Consider the following 19,571-nt stretch of genomic DNA (forward strand, 5'->3'; position numbering starts at 1 on the left):
CAAAGCGCACCCATGCGAACGCAGCGCGGGGTGTGCTGTGAGAAAAGTCCCGGGTGCGCGCAATTCGCATGCGCCTCATCGCGCGCATCGGCGGGGGAGCCGCGCGTGCGCTTTGCTTCCCCCGCCGCGTTCTAGCGCCGAGCGTGGCGGTTTCCGCTCTCCCTCCGGCGACCCGTACGATGCCGCCCTCCGACCCGCCGCCGCGGGGTCAGGGGTCGGGCGGCCATCTTGTGGCGGCGGCCGGCTGTCGGTGAGGCGGCGTCGCGCCCTCCCCGCGGGCGGAGCAGGCCCGGCGCGGGCCGGCCCGCCGCCATGTCCTCCTTCTCCGAGTCGGCGCTGGAGAAGAAGCTGTCGGAGCTGAGCAACTCGCAGCAGAGCGTGCAGACCCTGTCGCTGTGGCTCATCCACCACCGCAAACACGCAGGGCCCATCGTCTCCGTCTGGCACCGGGAGCTCCGCAAAGGTAGGCGGGCCGGAGGGCTCGGCCGCCGCCGCTCCGCTCCCCGGGCTCGGGCCGCATCCCGGCGCGGGGACCCGCTCCAGCCTGCCGTTCTCGGGCCGGTTCCTCAGGGCCGAGGGCTCGGTAACCCGGGAGCGGCGGGGCAGCCGGGCCGCGGCCGCCGCTCTGGTGTGGTCGTTCACCGAGCTGTACGGGGTTACCGCGCGCAGCGGCGGGATGCGTGTGCTGGGGCGGGCAGTGTCGGCCGAGGGGGCCGGGCCGGGAGCGGAGCTGTGCCCGCCGCGCTCCCGGTGCGCCCGGGGAACCGGGGCGTGCTCAGCGCCGGGATCTTGCTATTAAATTTGGGATTCAGGCCTCTTGTCCGTTATGGAACTGCGCTGAGAAGTTAGCAATTCAGCCAGGTGATCGTGACTGTAGAGACCTATAGAAACGCTTTGGTGGTATCATCCAGAAATATTTTGTAGTTCTTATCCTTGCAAATCAACTTAACCAAAGTTTACCTTCCTAAGCGCTGGTGGCGTCCCACACGGTGCCCAGAGCAGCGGGGTCAGTGCTGGTGCGGTGTCCCCGCGCGGCTGCGGGTGCAGCCACCGTCACCCCCGGCCGGGGCCGCGGGTCCCAGCCGCACCTTTCACACAGTCCCTGGAGCACATGAAGCGGGAATTTGGGAAAGCTGGGGCTTTGCCCCGCTGTGGGAATCCCTGCTTTGGTTTTCGGCCCCGCGCGTGTCCATTGTGCTGCGGAGAACTGCGTGTGCCCCCGGTTCTGCCCGTGGGAAAATGGAAACTGGAGGTGCGGGATGGGGAAAACTGCTGGTGTAGGGAAGAAATTTAACATTGCTTCGGCACAGCGCTGCCTGGAAAAGTATCGGAGTCTCCACCATAGATTTCTCCTGCAGTTTCACTCCGTTCTGAGTTAAGTCGTTCCATACCCAGTTTGGTTTTTTTTTTTCCTGTAGCTAATGAAAAATAAGTCTGTTGGCACATTAATTTGCTGGTAGGTTAGAACAGCTCGCTTTAATAAAGTGCTTAATGTTTATTCATTACGCAGCTCTCCTCGGGGTTGATGCGGCCCTGTGTGCAAAAAGTACTAAGCTCATGTTTGTTTTATAGATCAGTTAGAAAAAAACCCAGGAGAAGTAAGGAGATGAAGAACTACTTGACTTAAAGGTCTCTCATTTGCTTTGGTAGCGTGGAACTTTGTTTTTAGGCTAAAAAGCTATAAGCAACTTTGAAAACCATTTCAACAATTCCAGGTGGAAGAAGTGAGAAATAAACACGAACTCTTTTTTTTCTTCCTTTTTTTTTCCGTTTCCCAGCAAAATCAAGTAGGAAACTTACTTTCCTGTATTTAGCAAACGATGTCATCCAGAACAGCAAGAGGAAAGGTCCTGAATTTACCAGGGAATTTGAGTCAGTTCTCGTGGACGCTTTTTCTCATGTCGCCAGGTATGTTGCTGTGTTAGGCATTTCTTCGGCTTTTCTCTCTAGAGATTGGTGTTCTTGTTGTACAAAGTTGAATCCGGTTGTGCTTTTTTACCAGATCTCAGGGATGCTCATACACAATGCCTATGTGCTTTATTTTAATTGTTACCGAAAGGTCTTACGGGTCTGTTCAGGGTGGAGAAATTGAATAGTTGCCGCATAACGGATGGCCCTTCCCCATTGCCTCTAAAACAGCTGATGTTTGGGTCACTGGGTTATCGTGAGTCTCCTGGTTCGAGCACAGATTCTTTTTGCCTTGCTTGGTGGAACAGTTATTTGATCGATAGTCTCCTTGCTGGGGGAAGAATGAGTTTTATACCTGAAAGGGAAGAAGACCCACAGCTGCCATCCTATCCAAAATGGACTGTAGTTTAGTTAGCATTTTCTCGAATTAGCATAATAATTCCTGTTATCACAATTAAGGAAGTTGTTGCTGTGTATTTGGGGGTGCAGCTCTGGGTGGCTGTGGAGCTTCCAGCACTGTGTGAGTGCAGTTAAGTGCCTAATGATCCAAACAACATGCTTTTTAATTGGGATGTTATTGACTGAAACAACTGTTTAAAGTTAATACTCTGAGTTGTAAATGTGTCAGCTTGGGGGTGTTTAATAATTCTTCTTGCAAATTCTGAACAATAGCAAGTTTCTTCCTTCAAAACTTTTCCTGCTTTTACTCCGGGGTGGGAATGCAGGGCACTTCCAGGCAATCTTTGGCCCCAATTAAAGGAGAAAATTGACCACAAATGTGTTTTGCAAGTTTGTCCCAGACAATATGAGAAAGATTCTCTCCAAATGTGCAAGTATGGCAACAGACACAGCTGCTAGTTTGGCAGATGCTCTCTTAAAACATAAGGGATGTTTTTCAGCTGAATTATAATTGTTTTCTAATCTGTGAACAGAGAAGCAGATGAGGGCTGCAAAAAGCCTTTGGAACGATTGCTTAACATCTGGCAAGAGCGAAGTGTGTACGGCAGTGAGTTCATCCAGCAGCTGAAACTCTCTATGGAGGACTCCAACAGCCCCCAAACTAAAGGTAAGTGCCTGTGTCGCTCTTGTCTGCCTCACTCTGGTTTTAAACTGGTACATGTTCCGCTGCGAGGAGGGGAGCTCAGGGCTCCTGGAGCTGAGTTGTTGCCAGCGCTGGGCAGGAGATTCTTTGGGATTGTCTTGGGAGAAGCCTGGTTTTGGTTAAACTGGCAGTTCAGGTTTGCAGGTGTGTTGCTGTGGGGCGGCGGCAGGACGCTGCGCTGCACGTGGTTCTGTCTCTGCTCGCGGGCAGAGCGCTGCAGGGCTGGGGACAGCTCAGTGGGCACGGGGAACGCCTCCTGTGGACAGAGCGCTGCAGGGCTGGGGACAGCTCAGTGGGCACAGGGAACGCCTCCTGCGGGCAGAGCGCTGCAGGGCTGGGGACAGCTCAGTGGGCACGGGGAACACCTCGTGCGGACAGAGCGCTGCAGGGCTGGGGACAGCTCAGTGGGCACAGGGAACACCTCCTGCGGGCAGAGCGCTGCAGGGCTGGGGACAGCTCAGTGGGCACGGGGAACGCCTCGTGCGGACAGAGCGCTGCAGGGCTGCCTCCGGGGTGAGCACAGCTCAGCAGGGTGCAGGAGACTGTTGCATCCACCTTAAGAGTTGAATTGTCTCACTCTACATCTCTGAGCATGACCAGCTGGGCTCTTATAATGGTTTATTCAATACTGTTAGTACTTTTATTCTCTTATTTTGTTTTGCATAGTTGGTATATTTTGTTACAATTCAACAAGGACATTTTAAGAATTTAAGTCTGGAATATATGTCCAGAAGTTTGTCTAGTCTCTTTTTTTTTTTTTAATGATAACTGATGATATTTTGGGAAAACAAAAACTTTGCATCATTTAACATCATTGGAATATAATGGTTATATCCTTATTATTGCATGAGACAGATGTGAGTAACTGAGCATAAGCTTCTTGCGTTTACTGCTTTTGTGCTGCTTTGGCAGACACTGCCGCCTCTTCTGCAGCATCAGAAAACGTTTAACCAGTAGTGCTGTACTGACAAGGGCAGCAGCAGGACGCATGACCTGTGACAGCTGAGGGTTGTTAATGGCCAGTGTTCTGTCAGGGGAATATTTGTCCACTTTGCAGCTGAGGGAACTGTCTGTGTCTTCAAATCACCTGCAGTCACGTTGCTGCTTCAAGTGGGTTTTGCTCTGTTCCTCATAGGGCTGCAATAATTTGTGAGCAAGTTGGCTTGGCTGTTAGCAAAGTGCTCTAATGCTGGTCTTAGGTGGTGAAGATGAGCAAGATACATCTACTGGAGTTGGTTATTAATACAGAATGAATACAAAGACATGAGCATTAATACAAGACGTGCACGTACAGACATCCATCTGGGGCTGTAGGTTTGTGTTTTCAGGGTGCTGCTTCAGGCCCGAGTCCCGGCTGGGGCTGCAGCAGCGGCTTCCCAGCCTGCCCTATCCGGAGTGGGGCGGCCAGGGGGTTTGGCCCTTTCCCCCAACACTGGAGGCACCGGCCCTGCCCGGGGTTCTGTGCCCACGGGCAGCGGGCAGGGTGGGGGTACAGCCTCTGTGCCAAACCTCACACTGGGTGGTTCTGCTTGGGCACAACACATAGGGCACTGCTTGGTGTAAGGGACAGAATTTACTTACCTGAACTCCTGTTAGACCGAGTAACTGAGGGGTTGAAACTGTTGGTTTAAGGCATGGCACCTAGAGAAGTGTTTCACCAGTGTTTGATTTCTAATGTGAACCAAGTGATACTGTGTGGCCAGGCACAGGCGGTTCCTGGGGAAGCAGCAGGACCCTGGCTCCATGTGTCCTCCTGGGGCCGGTGGTGTCCTCAGCCCTGCTACTGTTACCTTCCCCATTTTCACATATTTATGCAAAATCAGACCCTTCCCAAGTGTAACAGACTTGTCTCTGTGGGAAGGAGAACCAAGAAATAACACTGTTTTAAGAACTCCTGTGTGCACATCTTCACTTGTCCAGAACTATTGATTTGTCTGGGTAACTGGAAATATTAACGTAGTGTCCTGTATTTGAGGCAACAGTTCAGGCCTTTTCATGAGTGTGAATATTGCTGCCTTGTCAATTCATTGTAAAAAAAGAAATGGAGATTTTTAAACTAAGAGAAAAAGAAATTGGAAAAACTCAGCAGAGTTCTCCTGAGTTTCTCCTTGTTTTGTCTGGCTTGTTTTCAAATTAGCTGCTTAATTGTAAGAACTAGTTTCATGTGGGATTTTCTTGGATTTCTGAGATAAATCGGTGTTTGTCCAGTTTCTGGTGGGTGACTATGTATGTTACAGAAGGCTTTGTTGTAGTCACTCTGTTCTATTTTCAAACAGATGAACGTAAGCGAGATGGATAATAATGTGTTGGGTTTTACAAATCTAACATTTATCATAAAAGGGGAAAACGGTAGTACACTGCTCCTCCAGAATCGTTCTGACGTCCTGGGTTGGTCTGTGCCCAAGGTAGACACAGCTGGGAAATAACTACCAGTGTCTTTAGATTGATACAAGGTTGTGCCATTAACATTTTGAAGCTCCCTAAGGGTATAATGTAATAATGAGTATTCTTCTTTTCAGCCCAAGATATGGTTTAAATTCAGCTTGTTTGTCTTTCAAATAATGGTTACCTATAGAACTTCACAAGTCAAATCCCCTGTTTTACAGGTTTAGCCATTATTCTAGAACTGCAAGAGCTGTGAAATGGGGTTTTCTTGCAGGTTTCCCTGCAGGCAGAAGTTTCTGCTCATGCAACTTGTCCTATAACTGTGTGCTTAACTGTCAGGAAAGGTGGGTGATGTAGCTGTGCTGGGGCTGATAAATCCTCATGTGAAATAAGGACTTTTTTCTTATTGGAGCCCTTTGCGCAGTTCCCTCCAGTGAAAGGCGTTATCTACACGGGGAGTTCCCTACCGTGTGGTGTGGCTGCTTCATGAGCGAGGAGATGAATGTAACCAAGGCCTCATGAGAGCAGATAATAATTTTGTGTTGCCTTGAGATTAAAAAAAAACACACATAAAGCCACTGTTTTTAACAGAGCCAAGTTCCTGCACTCTAGTTATCCTTTTGTATGTGTGCATATGGATTCCACAGCTCGTTTCTCTTTTCTGTGCACATGAGCCTGGAATCAAATCAGAGCAGCCTGTTTACCTGTAAAACACGTCCTGAGGAGATGAGAACAGGTGAACCCCTGGGTGGGAAAGTCTCCCAGCCGGAGGAAACCTTGGGCTTCGTGACCGTGGTCTGTGACGCTGTGAGCTTTCTCAGGCACCAGAGAGGGTTTGAAGACGGAAAGGCTGGTGGAGAAACACCTTTACAAGTCTCGCTGGACGCTGCAACAGCGAGATAACAACACGTGGAGTTTCACTGCAAAGCTGTTATGATGGCAGTTGGTTGCTTTGGAGAAGCAAGGTGCTTTGCTCTTTGAAGGTTTGCGGGGAGCAGTTTGGTTTCTGAGCTGTGGAGAAGAGCCCGAGGAGCAGGAGGGCTGACTGCATCTCCAGGAGTGGCTTCTCAGGCTTCTTTATGGCTGTGTCAGGAATGGCCTTGTGATTTTCCTGCCGGAAACTGCCCATGTTCTCCAAGGATACCCCGATTGTTTCAGAAGATGCATTACACACCACCGCTGGGTTCGGATCAGTTCCTGGTGCTCTTAATGCTAGCTTTCCTCTTCCCTTCTGGGATTTGATGGGCTTTTTCAGAAGGGCAGACTGCAGTGGTCCAATTACTTTTGGCTAGCAGATTTTGAAAGCTGCCTGCGCAGGGTGTGTTGTAATTGATGCCTGGGTTCCTGCCTCTCTCAGGGGTCCTCTACTGCTGTACGCTCTGGACTTTGAAAATAATAAGCGTGGGGTTTTTTTTTTCTATCTTGCTGTAGTGGAGATGGTGTTTCTAGGACTCTTCAGTGAGGTCTTCCACTGCTGCTGTTTGCTGATGCCAAGGAAAGAAGTGCAACAGTCCACTGTTATGTCATGCTATTCATGCCCAAAATGCTATTTCAGTAGAGTCTTTCCAATCCAACTCCCTTGGTCTTGTTCAGATGGGAAATTCAATTCTGAATCCTTACCGTTAGAGTGGTAAGCAGGCACAATACTGTCTTGTGCTAGAATGGTTGGCAACACAGCAGGAATAGCTCTTCAGCAATTTGAATCCCAATTCTCATTTTTATTTTCATTTCTGTGCACACTACATGCATTCTTTTATTGATTATCTTGTGTTTAGCCTTTGGTTAATTACTTTATGGTAAGTGCACACAAGTGATAAATATTGATGACAGGTTGTCCTGGGCTGCACAACTTTAACTGCTCTCTTTGGTCGTTTTGTCACCTGCACATCACCCTTGAGCTCGGCTGGTCCCTTTTGCAGAGCTCACTGGACAGCAGGTGGTTTTTGTGTTGATCTGGTATCTTTTCAGTCAGATTATCAAGCGTTATTACACGTATGGTATACATACAATAGTTAGTCTGTACCTTTTTCTAGCCTAGGTAGCTTTGCTCTAGGATGCATCAAAAGTAATTTGGTTGAGGGTAACTGTTTTCTGTGCTTCTTTGCCTTGCATTGAGTAAATCTGTTGTCTAACAGAGATGTGTTTGTGTTGGCCTCACGAGGGTTGTTCAGCTTTTTCTCACAGCAGCATGTACAGCGCCTCTGACTTTGTCTCTCTGGAAATAAAGCTTTTCAGACATATGTCCCACCTGACAAGCAGGGAAAGTTCTGGATTTAGGGGCAGAGTCTACTTTTTCTTTCCTCATTAGAGCTGGGCAGACTGATCTCATTTAAAATCAAGTGTCCTTGGGTTTTCTTGTGAATCAAATGTTTTCCTTGAACTCCATGATTATCTTGGCAAGACTTTGATTCCATTGAAGGGATGTTCACAAGACCGTCCAGAGCTTTCTTACAAATCACCCTGGCCCTTATGAATTCTGGTGGCAAGTCTGAAGAATGATGTGTCTTCTTCTTAAGGCTCTGTTACTGGAGCAAAGGCTGCACTGGGATTTCAGACTCATTCAATAAACTCTCTCTCCCCTTTCAAGCTCAGGTATGCTACGCTGGGGTTCATTTAACCGACACTGCCTTGCTGTATGAAATCATTATTTCTGAATGCTCTGGGTTACCTGCTTGGAGGTCGGTTCATGCTCTGCCCGTTGCTGTCATTGCTGGGTTTTTGTTTCACAGAGCTGTCCTTCTACTCTGACAGACAAGTGGAAGGTTGAATAATCAGTGGTCATTCAGTTCATGGTGGGACCACAGTGAGCATATATTTGGTGCAAAACGATAATAAGGAATTCTTCTGTCCATGTGTATCTTGGTGTCGATGCATCGTTTCTACTGGTAGAAATCTTGAGCTGCGTACATGGTATGAACCAGAGAATCAGAGCGGGCTTGGAGACCCACCATTTATCGGCAGATAGGATGTTTACTTGCCTTTCGACCTTCAGTGTAGGAGGCAGAAGTATGTGTACAGTGCACATGGCTGATACAGAGACTGTATCCTAGTACTTGCACGTACAGGATGCATGTGTGGGCAAAATCAGCCTTTTATTGCTGTTTTGCCTTTGAGTGTTGGAATATGGTGCCAACGTGAGAGTCCAGCTGTGGTCACCCTTCTCTTTAGAGAGCTTCATCGTTAGAGCATCTGGTGCTGGTTTTTTTTAAGTAGAGATAGTCAGGTTGGGCAGATCTGGCACCCAGATGAGTTACTTATGTGTGTCTTCAGTTGCAGAGGAGAAGAAGTCGTTGAAGCGAACTTTTCAGCAGATCCAAGAGGAGGAAGATGACGACTATCCCGGGAGCTACTCGCCCCAGGACCCCAGCGCTGGGCCGCTGCTGGTACGTGGGGAGCGGGGCTGAGGCACCTCCCGCGGGTGCAGCCACGAGGTGGAGCTGCCCACAAGTGCTTTCATGGGGACATTCATGTGGGGTTTGAGAAATCCGTGTGAAATAGAACTGGTTCCTTTTTTGTATTGGAACGCTCTGCCACTCCTGGGTGATTGCATGTAGTCTAAACCGAGTCTGAGTGGCACTACCAGTAGAGAATCTCGAAGGGCTGCTGGAAGAGCAGACCATATTCTAAATTCTTGCAAAGAACAGTGTATAATCTCTCAAACCCAAAGTTGTAACACAGTTAAATATTTTTTTTGTAGAATCTCTCTTCTCCATGAGCTGTTAAAAAGCCCAACCTTTGATAGATGTGTATGGAGCTGGTTAGGAAAACCAGTTCTGAAGACTTTATTTTAGTAGGAATTAAATAGAGGATCATTCTGAGCATTCAAGGCTACAAAATGAGTGTGTTAAACCTCAGATGCAGTGACCACAGCCACAGGAAATGGCTTAAAAGTTACCTGGTTTTAATGTTTGCTTACTTGTCTTGTAGACCGAGGATTTGATCAAAGCCCTGCAAGACCTGGAAAATGCAGCATCAGGAGATGCAACAGTGCGGCAAAAAATTGCCTCCTTGCCTCAGGAAGTTCAAGATGTTTCATTACTGGAGAAAATTACAGGTATGGAACTAGAAGATGAATAAACATGGGTCTGAGGAATAACTTAGAAATCAAAGGTGGTTTTCTTTAAATAATCAGAAGGTACAGTGGAGTGAGTTCCTGCTTTTATGTCCTTGTTGTGTAGCTCTTGGGTAATGAATAGGCAGCAATGCTGAGAAGTAAGGTTGAAGATGGAAATTCATAGCTGCTTCCATTTTTTTGGCTTGGACCAAGGCTTTTGTACTTGAAGAGCATCAACAGCGTTTTGCAAGAATGTAAAGGACATAGAGCCAGAGTTCTCAAATGTATGTGTTTGATTTTGAACACCTTGACTGTCAGATATTTGTGAGTTTTATCAGACTGTGCTGAGTACACACATAGTCCTTGGTTGCTATGGAAAAGGAAACTTGCTACCCGCATTAGTCTGTCAGTCCTTGTTTAAATGGGCTTTTACAATTGTATTTGAAAAGTAATCTTAATAGAAGCATTTGAAGGTTGAACCGATTTGACTCTCATTCCTTCAAGCAGTTTTAGTGTAGAATTCATTATGAGCTGTCACTTACTCAGTCCTTTATAATATAATCTTACAGTGTCCGACTGTGAAGACTAGTGTTCAATTCCTATCTTTGCTCATACACATTAGGAGTTGTTCAAAGAAAAGATCAATTAAAAAGTGCAAACCATGTTTAAATGTGGAAACCACCTGATTTGTTTAGACTGCACTTCCAGAATTCAGTTAAACTTTTGATTAGCCAGTTTATAGAGGCTAACTTCATAGATTTATTCCCCCACCATTGACCGACATTTCTGCAAGGAGTAAAGGCCATCAGTCACGTCAGCATCTCAAAGCCACCATTCTTGGGCTGTAGTCCTGTTTCCTTTGTATCCCCTGCTGCGAGAACTCCCATTTTCCTGTCAAGCCAGGAGCATGTTTATGAGTGAGATGTTATTGTGTGTGTGGCTGGTAAATTGCAGCCCCTCTGTCAGAGAGGAAAGTTCTAAACTTTGTCCTCTGCGTTACCCGACCCTTGTGCACGCAGACAAAGAGGCAGCCGAGCGACTCTCGAAGACGGTGGACGAGGCGTGTCTGCTGCTGGCCGAGTACAACGGGCGGCTGGCGGCCGAGCTGGAGGACCGGCGGCAGCTGGCACGCATGCTCATCGAGTACACCCAGAACCAGAAGGACGTGCTGAGCGAGAAGGAGAAGAAGCTGGAGGTGAGTATTGGTGGCAGGGAGCTGACTGCCTCACCACACACTCCTGCTCGGCCCCTCGTCTGTGTTTCTCTCAGGGGAAATGATTGTAGATGTGAGCATTACATTTGGAGTAAAACAGGAGTACGCATGAGGTGTAAAAAGTCTGGAGAAGACAAACCTGTTCTGGTGTTCAGTCTGGTATGTTTTAATGCATGTGGACGTGGAAAGCCCAGAGCTCGATACTTTTTAAAGAAAAATAGGTTCACCCAACGAAGTTTCTGCAGATTTACTCTATTTTTTAAATTAAATTGCATTTCCAAAAATTCAGTGTCCTTTTGCCACAATTAGCTGGTGCTTTTTTAGTTGTTGTTTTTTTTGTTATTCTTTTCCTTATGGTTGGGTGCCTCTCATCTGCCTTCCCAGCCTCTTCTTGCTAAGGAGCTGCTGTTTAAACAAGATCTTCTGGCATCCATCCTTCAGCAGCCGCTTCCCAACAGCTTCAGGGATGAGGTGTGAACTGGGCTGATGGGAAAGGCTGGTGACTTGTGTGTCCTGCCATAGCTCCTCGAACACAGGCAGAACGCCGGCAGACGCACCAACAGGGCCTGAGCACCAGCCGCACATCCCAGGGGTCGCGGCACCCGCCATCCATCTCAAACGAGCTCTCTTGGAGGAGGTTCTTTGAGCGCCACGTCCTGGGAGCAGTGGGGAGGTTTAATTACCGACCGTGGCTGTGTGTCACTCTGCCATCTGTTCGGCAGCCCCGGGCGGCACGTGAAGTGCTTCCCCGGCCGCGGGCTGCTGGTGCTGTGAGCAGCTGCTGCAGAGGACAAAACCTGCTGCAAGGAGACTCTGCTGGAGCACGTGCAGCCTCTGCTCACTGTCGTGACAAACTCGTCCTCTGACAGCTAGGCAACGTTGTTCTGGGGGAAATTTGGGATGTTTCCGTTGTCATAGGTGTTTATACCAGAGTTTATCCGTGTCTTGTGGCTGTGAACATGTTGCTTTTCCACAGCAAGGTTTTTCCCAAATCAGCCAAACAAGTGCTGATGCTGCACTTAGAATTAGAGTGGATAGTTAATAATTCTGTTAGCTTGTTTAGCTTGAATTTCTTCAAGCATAGCGTCTGCCTTATGACTGAGTCATTAAAAGGCACTTTCAGGTGTGGATATGACAGATGCCATAAAACCAAATCCTGTTTGGCACCTGATTTATTTGCTGAATGCTAGTGGGAGTTTCACATTGTTCTTTTTTTTTTTTCCTTGCTGAAAGGATACCTGTCTAGTAGAAACACAGATGTGTGTGTGTATATATAAAGATATAAATGATAGAAACAATGCTCTTTACTTTTTTAGAAAAAGGAAAGAAATAGGTAGCAAGATGCTGCACATCATTGTTTTAAAAAGCCCGGAACAGTCCATTAATTTGAGTCAGTTTGAGACAGTGAAATTAAGAAATTCACAATGAATGTAATCCTGAAAATCAGGCAATTCGCTGTCTGAGTTCTTTTGTTAATAAGAATAATCCTGCTGATAGCAACAGGACGGGTTCTTGCCCACTGTTGAATGTACACACACACATTCTTAAATATGTTGGAAGCTAAAGAATGATCTTATGAAATACCTGTTTAGGTTGGCGTCTTTGCCGTTTTGACAAACAAGGTGGCCTTAGTGCTGTGAAGTCTGGAATGCGTGGCAGGCAATGCCACTCCAGAACTCAGTGAACATGAAGGCACAATTCATATTGGTGTCGAATCTCACATCTTAGCTGGGGGATGTTTCCTGATTAAAGCATTGCATTGTTCTCGAGTTGTGGGAGTTAATAAATAGTGGAGGACGGTTACAGATATGGAGGGCATATCTGCTCATCAGTTTTCTTTGAGTCTTTGATGTTCTCACAGCAACGTTAGTGATAAGCCTGGATTTTCCTTTGTAGTGCTAATAAGCATTTTAATAGGAGGCTCTGAAATTCTTGTAGCAATTAAGAATGTATTAAAACCCAAAACATTTACTCCAAGCAAAGACTGAAATAAGAAAACAACTTGAACCAATCTAATTTTACAGATCTTCTCATTGTGTGATTTGCTCTCTCCAGTTATCTTTTCCAGCATCTTGGGTACTACCGACTGTGAGTTTTTCTCTCGTTCAGTCAGTTTCCTGACTTGGTTGAGATGGCGTTTCAGGTGGAGGTGGATTGTTCACTTCACTGTGCTCATCTTGCCCGGGTTGCCAGTTGGGAAGGGGTTTCTGGTGGGAACACGTCTCAGGCCTTTATTGTAAGACATGGAAGTGTCTGATTTGGAAATCGCTCTGGATATTTTGTGTGCTTTATTTACTCACAAAGCAAAGTCTGTCACTATGATAGTACTGAAAGTAGCTCATCTACATCTTTTGAAAAGCAGCTTTTGTGGTCTAGAGCGCTGCAGTTGTTTACTAATCCTGTTAATACTGTCCCTTGTGAAACATGGCAAATTCTCAAGACATACACATAAACTCAGTGTATTTATGTCTGGTGGGCTATGTGAAAACCCTGGGACACAGCTCTTGTCATCAGCTGCAGAAAAGCTGTTTAGTTGAGGGACAGGGTGCTGGGAAGGGTGGTTTTGGGCAATGAGTTACAGTTCGACATCGATCCCGACTGGTGTGATTGGGCTGAGACTCTGTGGTGCTCAAGTGCTGGTGGGGACGGAGGAGGCTGCACAGAGCCCCGGGGTCATGACATACGGACAGACAGACGCTGCTCGGAGGGCAGCACTTGAACAAATCAAAAGTGTATTAACTAGCATTACTTTCCTGAGGGGTGGACCAAAGCCGATGCTACAAAGCCCATAGCAAGATATGTATTCTTAAGGGTCAATATTCCCTAGATTAACTTACTGAAAGGAATGGTGGATGCTGGTGTTGAACATCTGAACAAGTCAAGCGCTTCCATGTGCTGCTCGTGTACTCGCTGAGCAGGAACGTGACTGTCCTGGCTTTAGAAAGCTTTTCTTTTTGAGTATTTTCTCCTGACACCCTTCATATTGGTCATTTCTTAGAAATACGTTGTAATTGTGACACTTTATTCTAACATGTTTTAATGTTTCAGAGTACTTTGGCTAGGAGGCAAGCAGCAAAGCTGAGGGATACCTAAGCAACCTGCTATATTAGTGTTGTGTATTTAATGTTGTAAGAAGACTTTACACAGCCATACAAACATATGACTGTCAAACCTGTTGCTTCACTACGGACTCTTTCCAAATTCCTGTCGAGCTGCTGGTGTGTTTTCCCCCGACTTCTGTGGACTTTTGCTCTCGTACGTCTGGCTGAAGCTGCAGCGTATCAAAACTGAGACTGGCTGCTCTTCCTCCTCACGTTCTGAATTCTCATTAATGCTGAACTAGATGTTTTCCAGCAGCTGCAATTGCTGTGATGACTTACAGCGTGTTCCTGCTTGACCCTGAACAGGGGTGGAAGCATCCAGTGCAGATTCAAAGCTGAAATGAGATGAAGCCTGTGCGGTGACTCGCCAAGGTGAACCATGCGGGGCAGCGGCCCTCGGGCTGAATTTCCTGTCACATCGATCGCAGCCGGGTTTATAATGTTCAAGCCAGGCTGCTTTGGAATGCAGCCCTTCTGTCAGATTCTTCAGTAGTGTTTAATTCTGATTTTGCGTTTCTTTCAAGGACTAAGGATCTGATTGACTTGGCCGCTGTTGGTGTTGAATCCCGCATACTGAAAGGGAATGTTGATTAGGAAAAGAATCTGCGTGGCACGGTGCCAGTTTTTTCTGTATCATCCTGAAACTCCTGCTTACAGCAAAGATCTCATTATTTGGACTAAAAAAAGCAAATAGCATCCATATACTATTAATCTTAATGAAAGCCGCCTCTGCAGCAAGGCAATTAGCTAGACACATGGAGTACAAACTAAGACCTCAGAAAACAGTGGCTTCTTTTAAGTGCACTTCATATTTTTTCAGTTTTGTAGGATGGAGAGACGTTATGCAAAACCTGCACGGTGCAGTTTCTGCTCCGACCTGTCAGCACCACGCTGGGCACCGGAGCAGACAGAAAGTTCTGCAGCAGGGTCTGTGCTGCGGATCCGATCTGCACAGCACGTATTCATCTCTCCTAGGAAATCTTGGGTTCCCGAGTTACTCCCTTAGAACGTCATTTCCATTCCTGAATTTAGCGACCTTTTTCTGAGCCAGATTTCTTAATGGTTTTGGGGCTGTTGTTGCCTTTTCCTTGTGAGCATCTTTTTTTATCAATAAGTACAATTTAGGCCTTACTGCTTTAACAGACTTTGGTGTGGACTAGTTAATCCCTGCATTAACCTACTAGTAAGGTAGAATTGTTAGAATTGAATGGAGATAGTTCTCAAGGTGACTTGATCTTTTTTCTGTCCTGTGTACCCAAGTCTCTGTTTGCATTGAGGTGTTTCTGATAGCTCAGTACTGCAGATAGTTCTCAGTGCAGAGTATCCCTGAAAACATTAAGAACGATATTTTTCTAACCATTTTAAGCTGTTAATTGTGATTCTGGGGACAGGCTGGTGCTGTTGTGTGGATGAATTGCTCCCAAGTCCTCGTGTTTGCCGGAGCACAAGTGTGGTCTGTACGCCTCCCAGTGCTGCTTCGTTCTTCAGCATGTGTGCTCGGAGCTGGGTCACCAAGGCATGGCAAAAATTCTCGCTCCCCCACACAGTTCTGAAGAAGAAATATTGTTTGGATCTAAGACAATTTTAATGTTTATACAAATTGTCGTCGGCTAAAAAAACCCATCGTGTCCTGCTCCTGAGCGTCCCTCGAAGCAGCGTGTGCTGGTCCTCCTGCCAGTTCTGCCCTATGAGCGCAGAACATCAATCTTCCCAGGGAACAGACATTACATTGTACCTGGCTTTACACGGTTCTTGTGCATGGGTCTTGGAAATTCAAGCGTTATTTGAGATTTTTTGGCCTATGCTTGGTATTTGCACCTTTTACCCCATTTATCAGACTGGGAGGACTTGCCAGCTGCCTTGCTCTTCTTGGTTTCTTTCCTATCTTTAGTAAGAATTACTACAGAAAAAGAAAACTGCTGATGTTCACTCTTGACAGTGTTTGGCATTCTTGAGAAAGTGCTGCCCCTTCTTTCTTGGCTTGGTATCCGTCACTCCCTGCCAACATCCTGAGTGATGATTTTGGTTTTTTAAGACAGTCTTTTAGGGGTAAAACAAGCCCTCTGAATGCAGCCTCTTCCCCCTTCTGTCCATAAGCGTTTGGAATACAATAACACAGTAGGTATCTTTGCCGTGTCCCTGCCCCACAGGTCCCTCTCCCCGACTGCCAGCAGCAGATGCTCCGTTCGTGTGTCTCTGTTTCCCCAGCGCTGGCTCTGCCGTCTCTTGCAGAAGTACACGCGGTGCAGCGCTTCACAGCTTTCCTCCTCGGCTGCTCCTCCAGCCCCGTGAACAGCACGCTGGTGTTTCTGACGCTGCTGGAGTTTTGTCTGAGCTTGACTATTTCAGCACATATCCCACGTGCATTAACAGGGGTGTTTGGTTATGGCGGTGTGTTAACTCACTGAGCCTCACAGAAGGATTTAAGTTTGAAATAAGCTGTTAAAGGACACTTTTACTTGGTACTGGCATGAAATTTATAGAATATATTTATACAGCCATTCCGGGCGCAGGGCTATTCTGAGCTGTTGCAATCGGCTGCTGCTCTCGCTATTCTAATTCAAAATAATGAAGCACAGAGAATGGAAACTGCTCTGCTTTGATATTTGGAGAAAGTGAAGAGAATTTCCATCACTGAGAAGGTTAGAAAGATGGCATTAAAGTTGTAAACTCTTCAGAAAGATGCTTTGATTAGATGCGTGGCTAGTTTTACTTGATCTTCAAAGACAGACTTCTGTTCTCTGGTAAACTGTTCTCTTTGCCAAGTAATTAAGAAATGAAAAGTAAGTTAGTATTACAACTGACTATGGAAGGCCGTGTACAGTTTTTCTTCAGCTCGTTGTTGCCTGCATTGTGGAAATGCTGTGGAAGATCTGCCATACCCACCACTGGGGCCTGCAGGTTTGGGGGCATTTCACACGGGTTCTGTGACAGTGCCATGGGGCAGGATCAGTGCTTCATGGGTGCCAGAGCCTGGGGACAGGCTGCGAATTTGAGTCATGTAGCAGTTACTCAGAGAACCAGGATCTTGCCACCTGCTCCCAGAGTCCTCACCTGCAAAATAGTCCTGGCTTAACTACAAGCTCCATTAATTAACCTGTGCTTAATCTTGTTTCCCTCAGGAGTACAAGCAGAAGCTCGCTCGGGTGACCCAGGTGCGCAAGGAGCTGAAATCCCACATCCAGAGCCTGCCGGACCTGTCGCTGCTGCCCAACGTCACGGGAGGGCTGGCACCGCTGCCGTCGGCTGGTGACCTGTTTTCCACAGACTAGGACAGACTGTCCCCAGTTTCCGCTGCCAGCAGAAGGAAGACGACTGGTGTTGGCTGGAAATCCACTCTTCCGAGATCTGCAGTAGGAAGGAACTTGCAGATGCTGCTTTCGGCCTCTCGGCTGCTCCTGTTCTCCCCCGCGCTTTGTGCGTTTCCTCACGCTGAGGGGAGGAGAAAAGTGAGTTTTGTGAGCTCAGAAGGGAGTGGGGACAGTCCAGATAGGAAGATCTTTTTTCATACTCTTTAGTTGCTGTTTGCTCTTAGCACTTGTTACCCCCACAGAAGTCACGAGAATCATGTACATACTTACCTGGAAAGTTTTCCAAGAAAGGCTGACCATATAACATCTTTTCTCTATAAACATATTGTATTATTTCTGAATAAGTCTTGTCCGTTTTAGTTTGGTTTCTGCCCCTCGTCTCTGAGCAGAGGGGCGGCCGCTGTGCTCCCAGGGCTGACAACGCGCAGCGGAGCCGCGCGGCACTTACCGAGCACTGGTACAGAGAAATACTGCCCTTGAGTCTACAGTTCCTCGTTCTGCTGTGGGACTGACATGGACACAGTTCCCGTTCAGTGTGTACGGCAACGGGAACTCGCCACAGGCAATAAAAATAAGCAGCTTTTCTTTGTGAATTAGAGAGAGCTTCTCTGCTGAGCAACGCAGAACTGGATATTACCTGAATGAGGATGAGAGGAAGTTTTGTTCTAGCTACCTTAGATTTATACCACATTTTTCTTCTTCCTTATACAAACTCAGATGGTTGCAGAAGCTGGAATGGTGTATTGCAGCTGGTGACATCCCGGTGGCCGGCACTGTCTGATCCACTCTGAAGATGGTTATGCTGAAAATACTATTCTATAAATTCTCTGTGTAGCTTTAGTGAAGTTATTCAATGAACAGAAGTTAAATGTGGTATAAATATTTATTTATATAGAAAATAGACCCATATATATGCACATATCCTGTATGCACATGTACCATGTCCATGCATGTAGATATTAGAAGGATGTACTTAATTTTGTGTCGCAGATTATTGTGAATTGATTTTTATAATTGGGAAAAGTCAGGAAAAAAGTCCAATTTAAATACTCTTAACTGCATTATGTCGCTAGCTGATGTTTAGCTGCCATGGGCGCAGTGACATTTTGGTTTGTGTGTTAGGTTAACAAGCTGGACTCTGATCACTGAAAAGCATTCCAATTTGGATAACAATTCTGTTTAAATTTAGCACCTCTCACTAGAAAACATTTTGGGTTTGTGGAAACACTTGCTCTGGTAATGCCGGTTTTGTAACACAGGCTGCAATGGGTTGAGTGACGTGCTGTGGTTGTGCCTCCCTATAGTCTTAAGCTGCTGTTCTCACAGACACGAGAGGAGACCTACAGGAACGCAAAGCTTGTTCTGTGTGCTCAGTAATTTATTGTCCAGGGTATCCAGAGCCTATTCAGCACTCAGTTAAAACACGTAATACAGCATTTTTTGGTCACTAAGTTGTTCAGAAGCTCCCGTCCTTTTCTCCTGCCGCTGCGGCGTGTCCGTGTTCTCAGAACTCGCACCCTCGCTGCCCAGCCAGGCCCTGGGGCCCGTCCCAGACGCTGTCCGTGGCTGAGCTGTTCCTTCCCAGCTGCCTTGCTTGTGCAGCCTCGTGGGGGCCAAACGTTCCTCACGCAAGCACTGGACGTTCTCTCTGCTTTTGCCAAAAATGAAAAACAAACTCCCCTCCCCAAGCCTCAAAAACCTAAACCAAAAGACTCATTTCTGTCCTTTCGCAGCTCGTGGAGTCACCCGAAGCTGTTAAACCAATAGTTGTTCTGACCATTGATGGAATGTGTAGCCGTTAGAGGACAAAAAAGCTGTCATAAAAAAATTATGTAGGCAAGTGTGTTGGGATCTCACGCTGTTGTTTTGGGCAGATCTGTGAGAGAGTTGTATGTCTTTTTTAATTGAAATGTTTTGATTTTTTTTTTTTCCAAATATATCTGTGTGTTTTATTTTGCTTAATTTAATTGAAGTCTTGTGGTTTTTAATTTTATTTGTTTTACTTTTTGGGCAAAGGGCATCCGGCGAACTGGGTGACGTTCTCTCAAGGTTGAACAGATTTCCCCCAAGGTGTGTCTTTTTTTTTAACAAAAGCTCAAATCTGTATATGAATTGATTCAGGAATTAATTTAGACGTATAGGCTGCCATTTGTGCCAGCAGTATATTCTGAAATGTCTCATAGATATCTATTTTTGAATAAAGAGGGTGTTGTTGAGTAGCAGCGGTCTCACTGGTTTGTCCCAGCGCAGCTGTCGCTCCGGGTTTGCTGTTCCCTGCAGTCCCAGGGGCCGCTGGACGCTGCTCCCCCTGCTCTGCAGCCCCACTGCGGCAGTTTGTCTGTCCCTGGTGCAAAGTCCACGGGGCAGGAGGTGCCGGGGCGGGTGTTGGGCTGGGGCAGGACCTGGTTTGGGAAGGAGAACCAAAGCTGGAGGTTTTACACCCCGCAGGCTGGATTTGCGGTGGGAGGACCTGGGGCACACGGGACTGAGTGAGTTC

At 46.9% G+C, this 19,571-nt stretch overlaps 1 protein-coding gene across 1 annotated transcript; it reads left to right on the plus strand.

Annotated features, from left to right (window-relative positions):
• Positions 1-55: 55 nt before the first annotated feature.
• RPRD1B (regulation of nuclear pre-mRNA domain containing 1B) lies at positions 56-19,293 on the plus strand. The gene is made up of 7 exons (XM_065032089.1): positions 56-463; positions 1,779-1,908; positions 2,841-2,974; positions 8,666-8,778; positions 9,323-9,449; positions 10,469-10,644; positions 16,886-19,293. Exons 1-7 carry the CDS (start codon positions 313-315, stop codon positions 17,033-17,035), a joined length of 981 nt encoding a protein of 326 aa, XP_064888161.1. The 5' UTR covers positions 56-312; the 3' UTR covers positions 17,036-19,293.
• The last annotated feature ends 278 nt before the right edge of the window (positions 19,294-19,571 follow it).

Source organism: Columba livia, chromosome 16, assembly GCF_036013475.1.
Source record: "Columba livia isolate bColLiv1 breed racing homer chromosome 16, bColLiv1.pat.W.v2, whole genome shotgun sequence".
Classification (NCBI taxonomy): domain Eukaryota; kingdom Metazoa; phylum Chordata; class Aves; order Columbiformes; family Columbidae; genus Columba; species Columba livia.

What these genes read in the sequence shown, in the direction of transcription:
- RPRD1B (XM_065032089.1), top strand. Translation starts at nt 313, where the DNA reads ATGTCCTCCTTCTCCGAGTCGGCGCTGGAGAAGAAGCTGTCGGAGCTG. An exon ending in GCACCGGGAGCTCCGCAAAG is followed by an intron (nt 464 to 1,778) that starts GTAGGCGGGCCG and finishes TCCGTTTCCCAG; the next exon opens with CAAAATCAAGTAGGAAACTT. An exon ending in GCTTTTTCTCATGTCGCCAG is followed by an intron (nt 1,909 to 2,840) that starts GTATGTTGCTGT and finishes ATCTGTGAACAG; the next exon opens with AGAAGCAGATGAGGGCTGCA.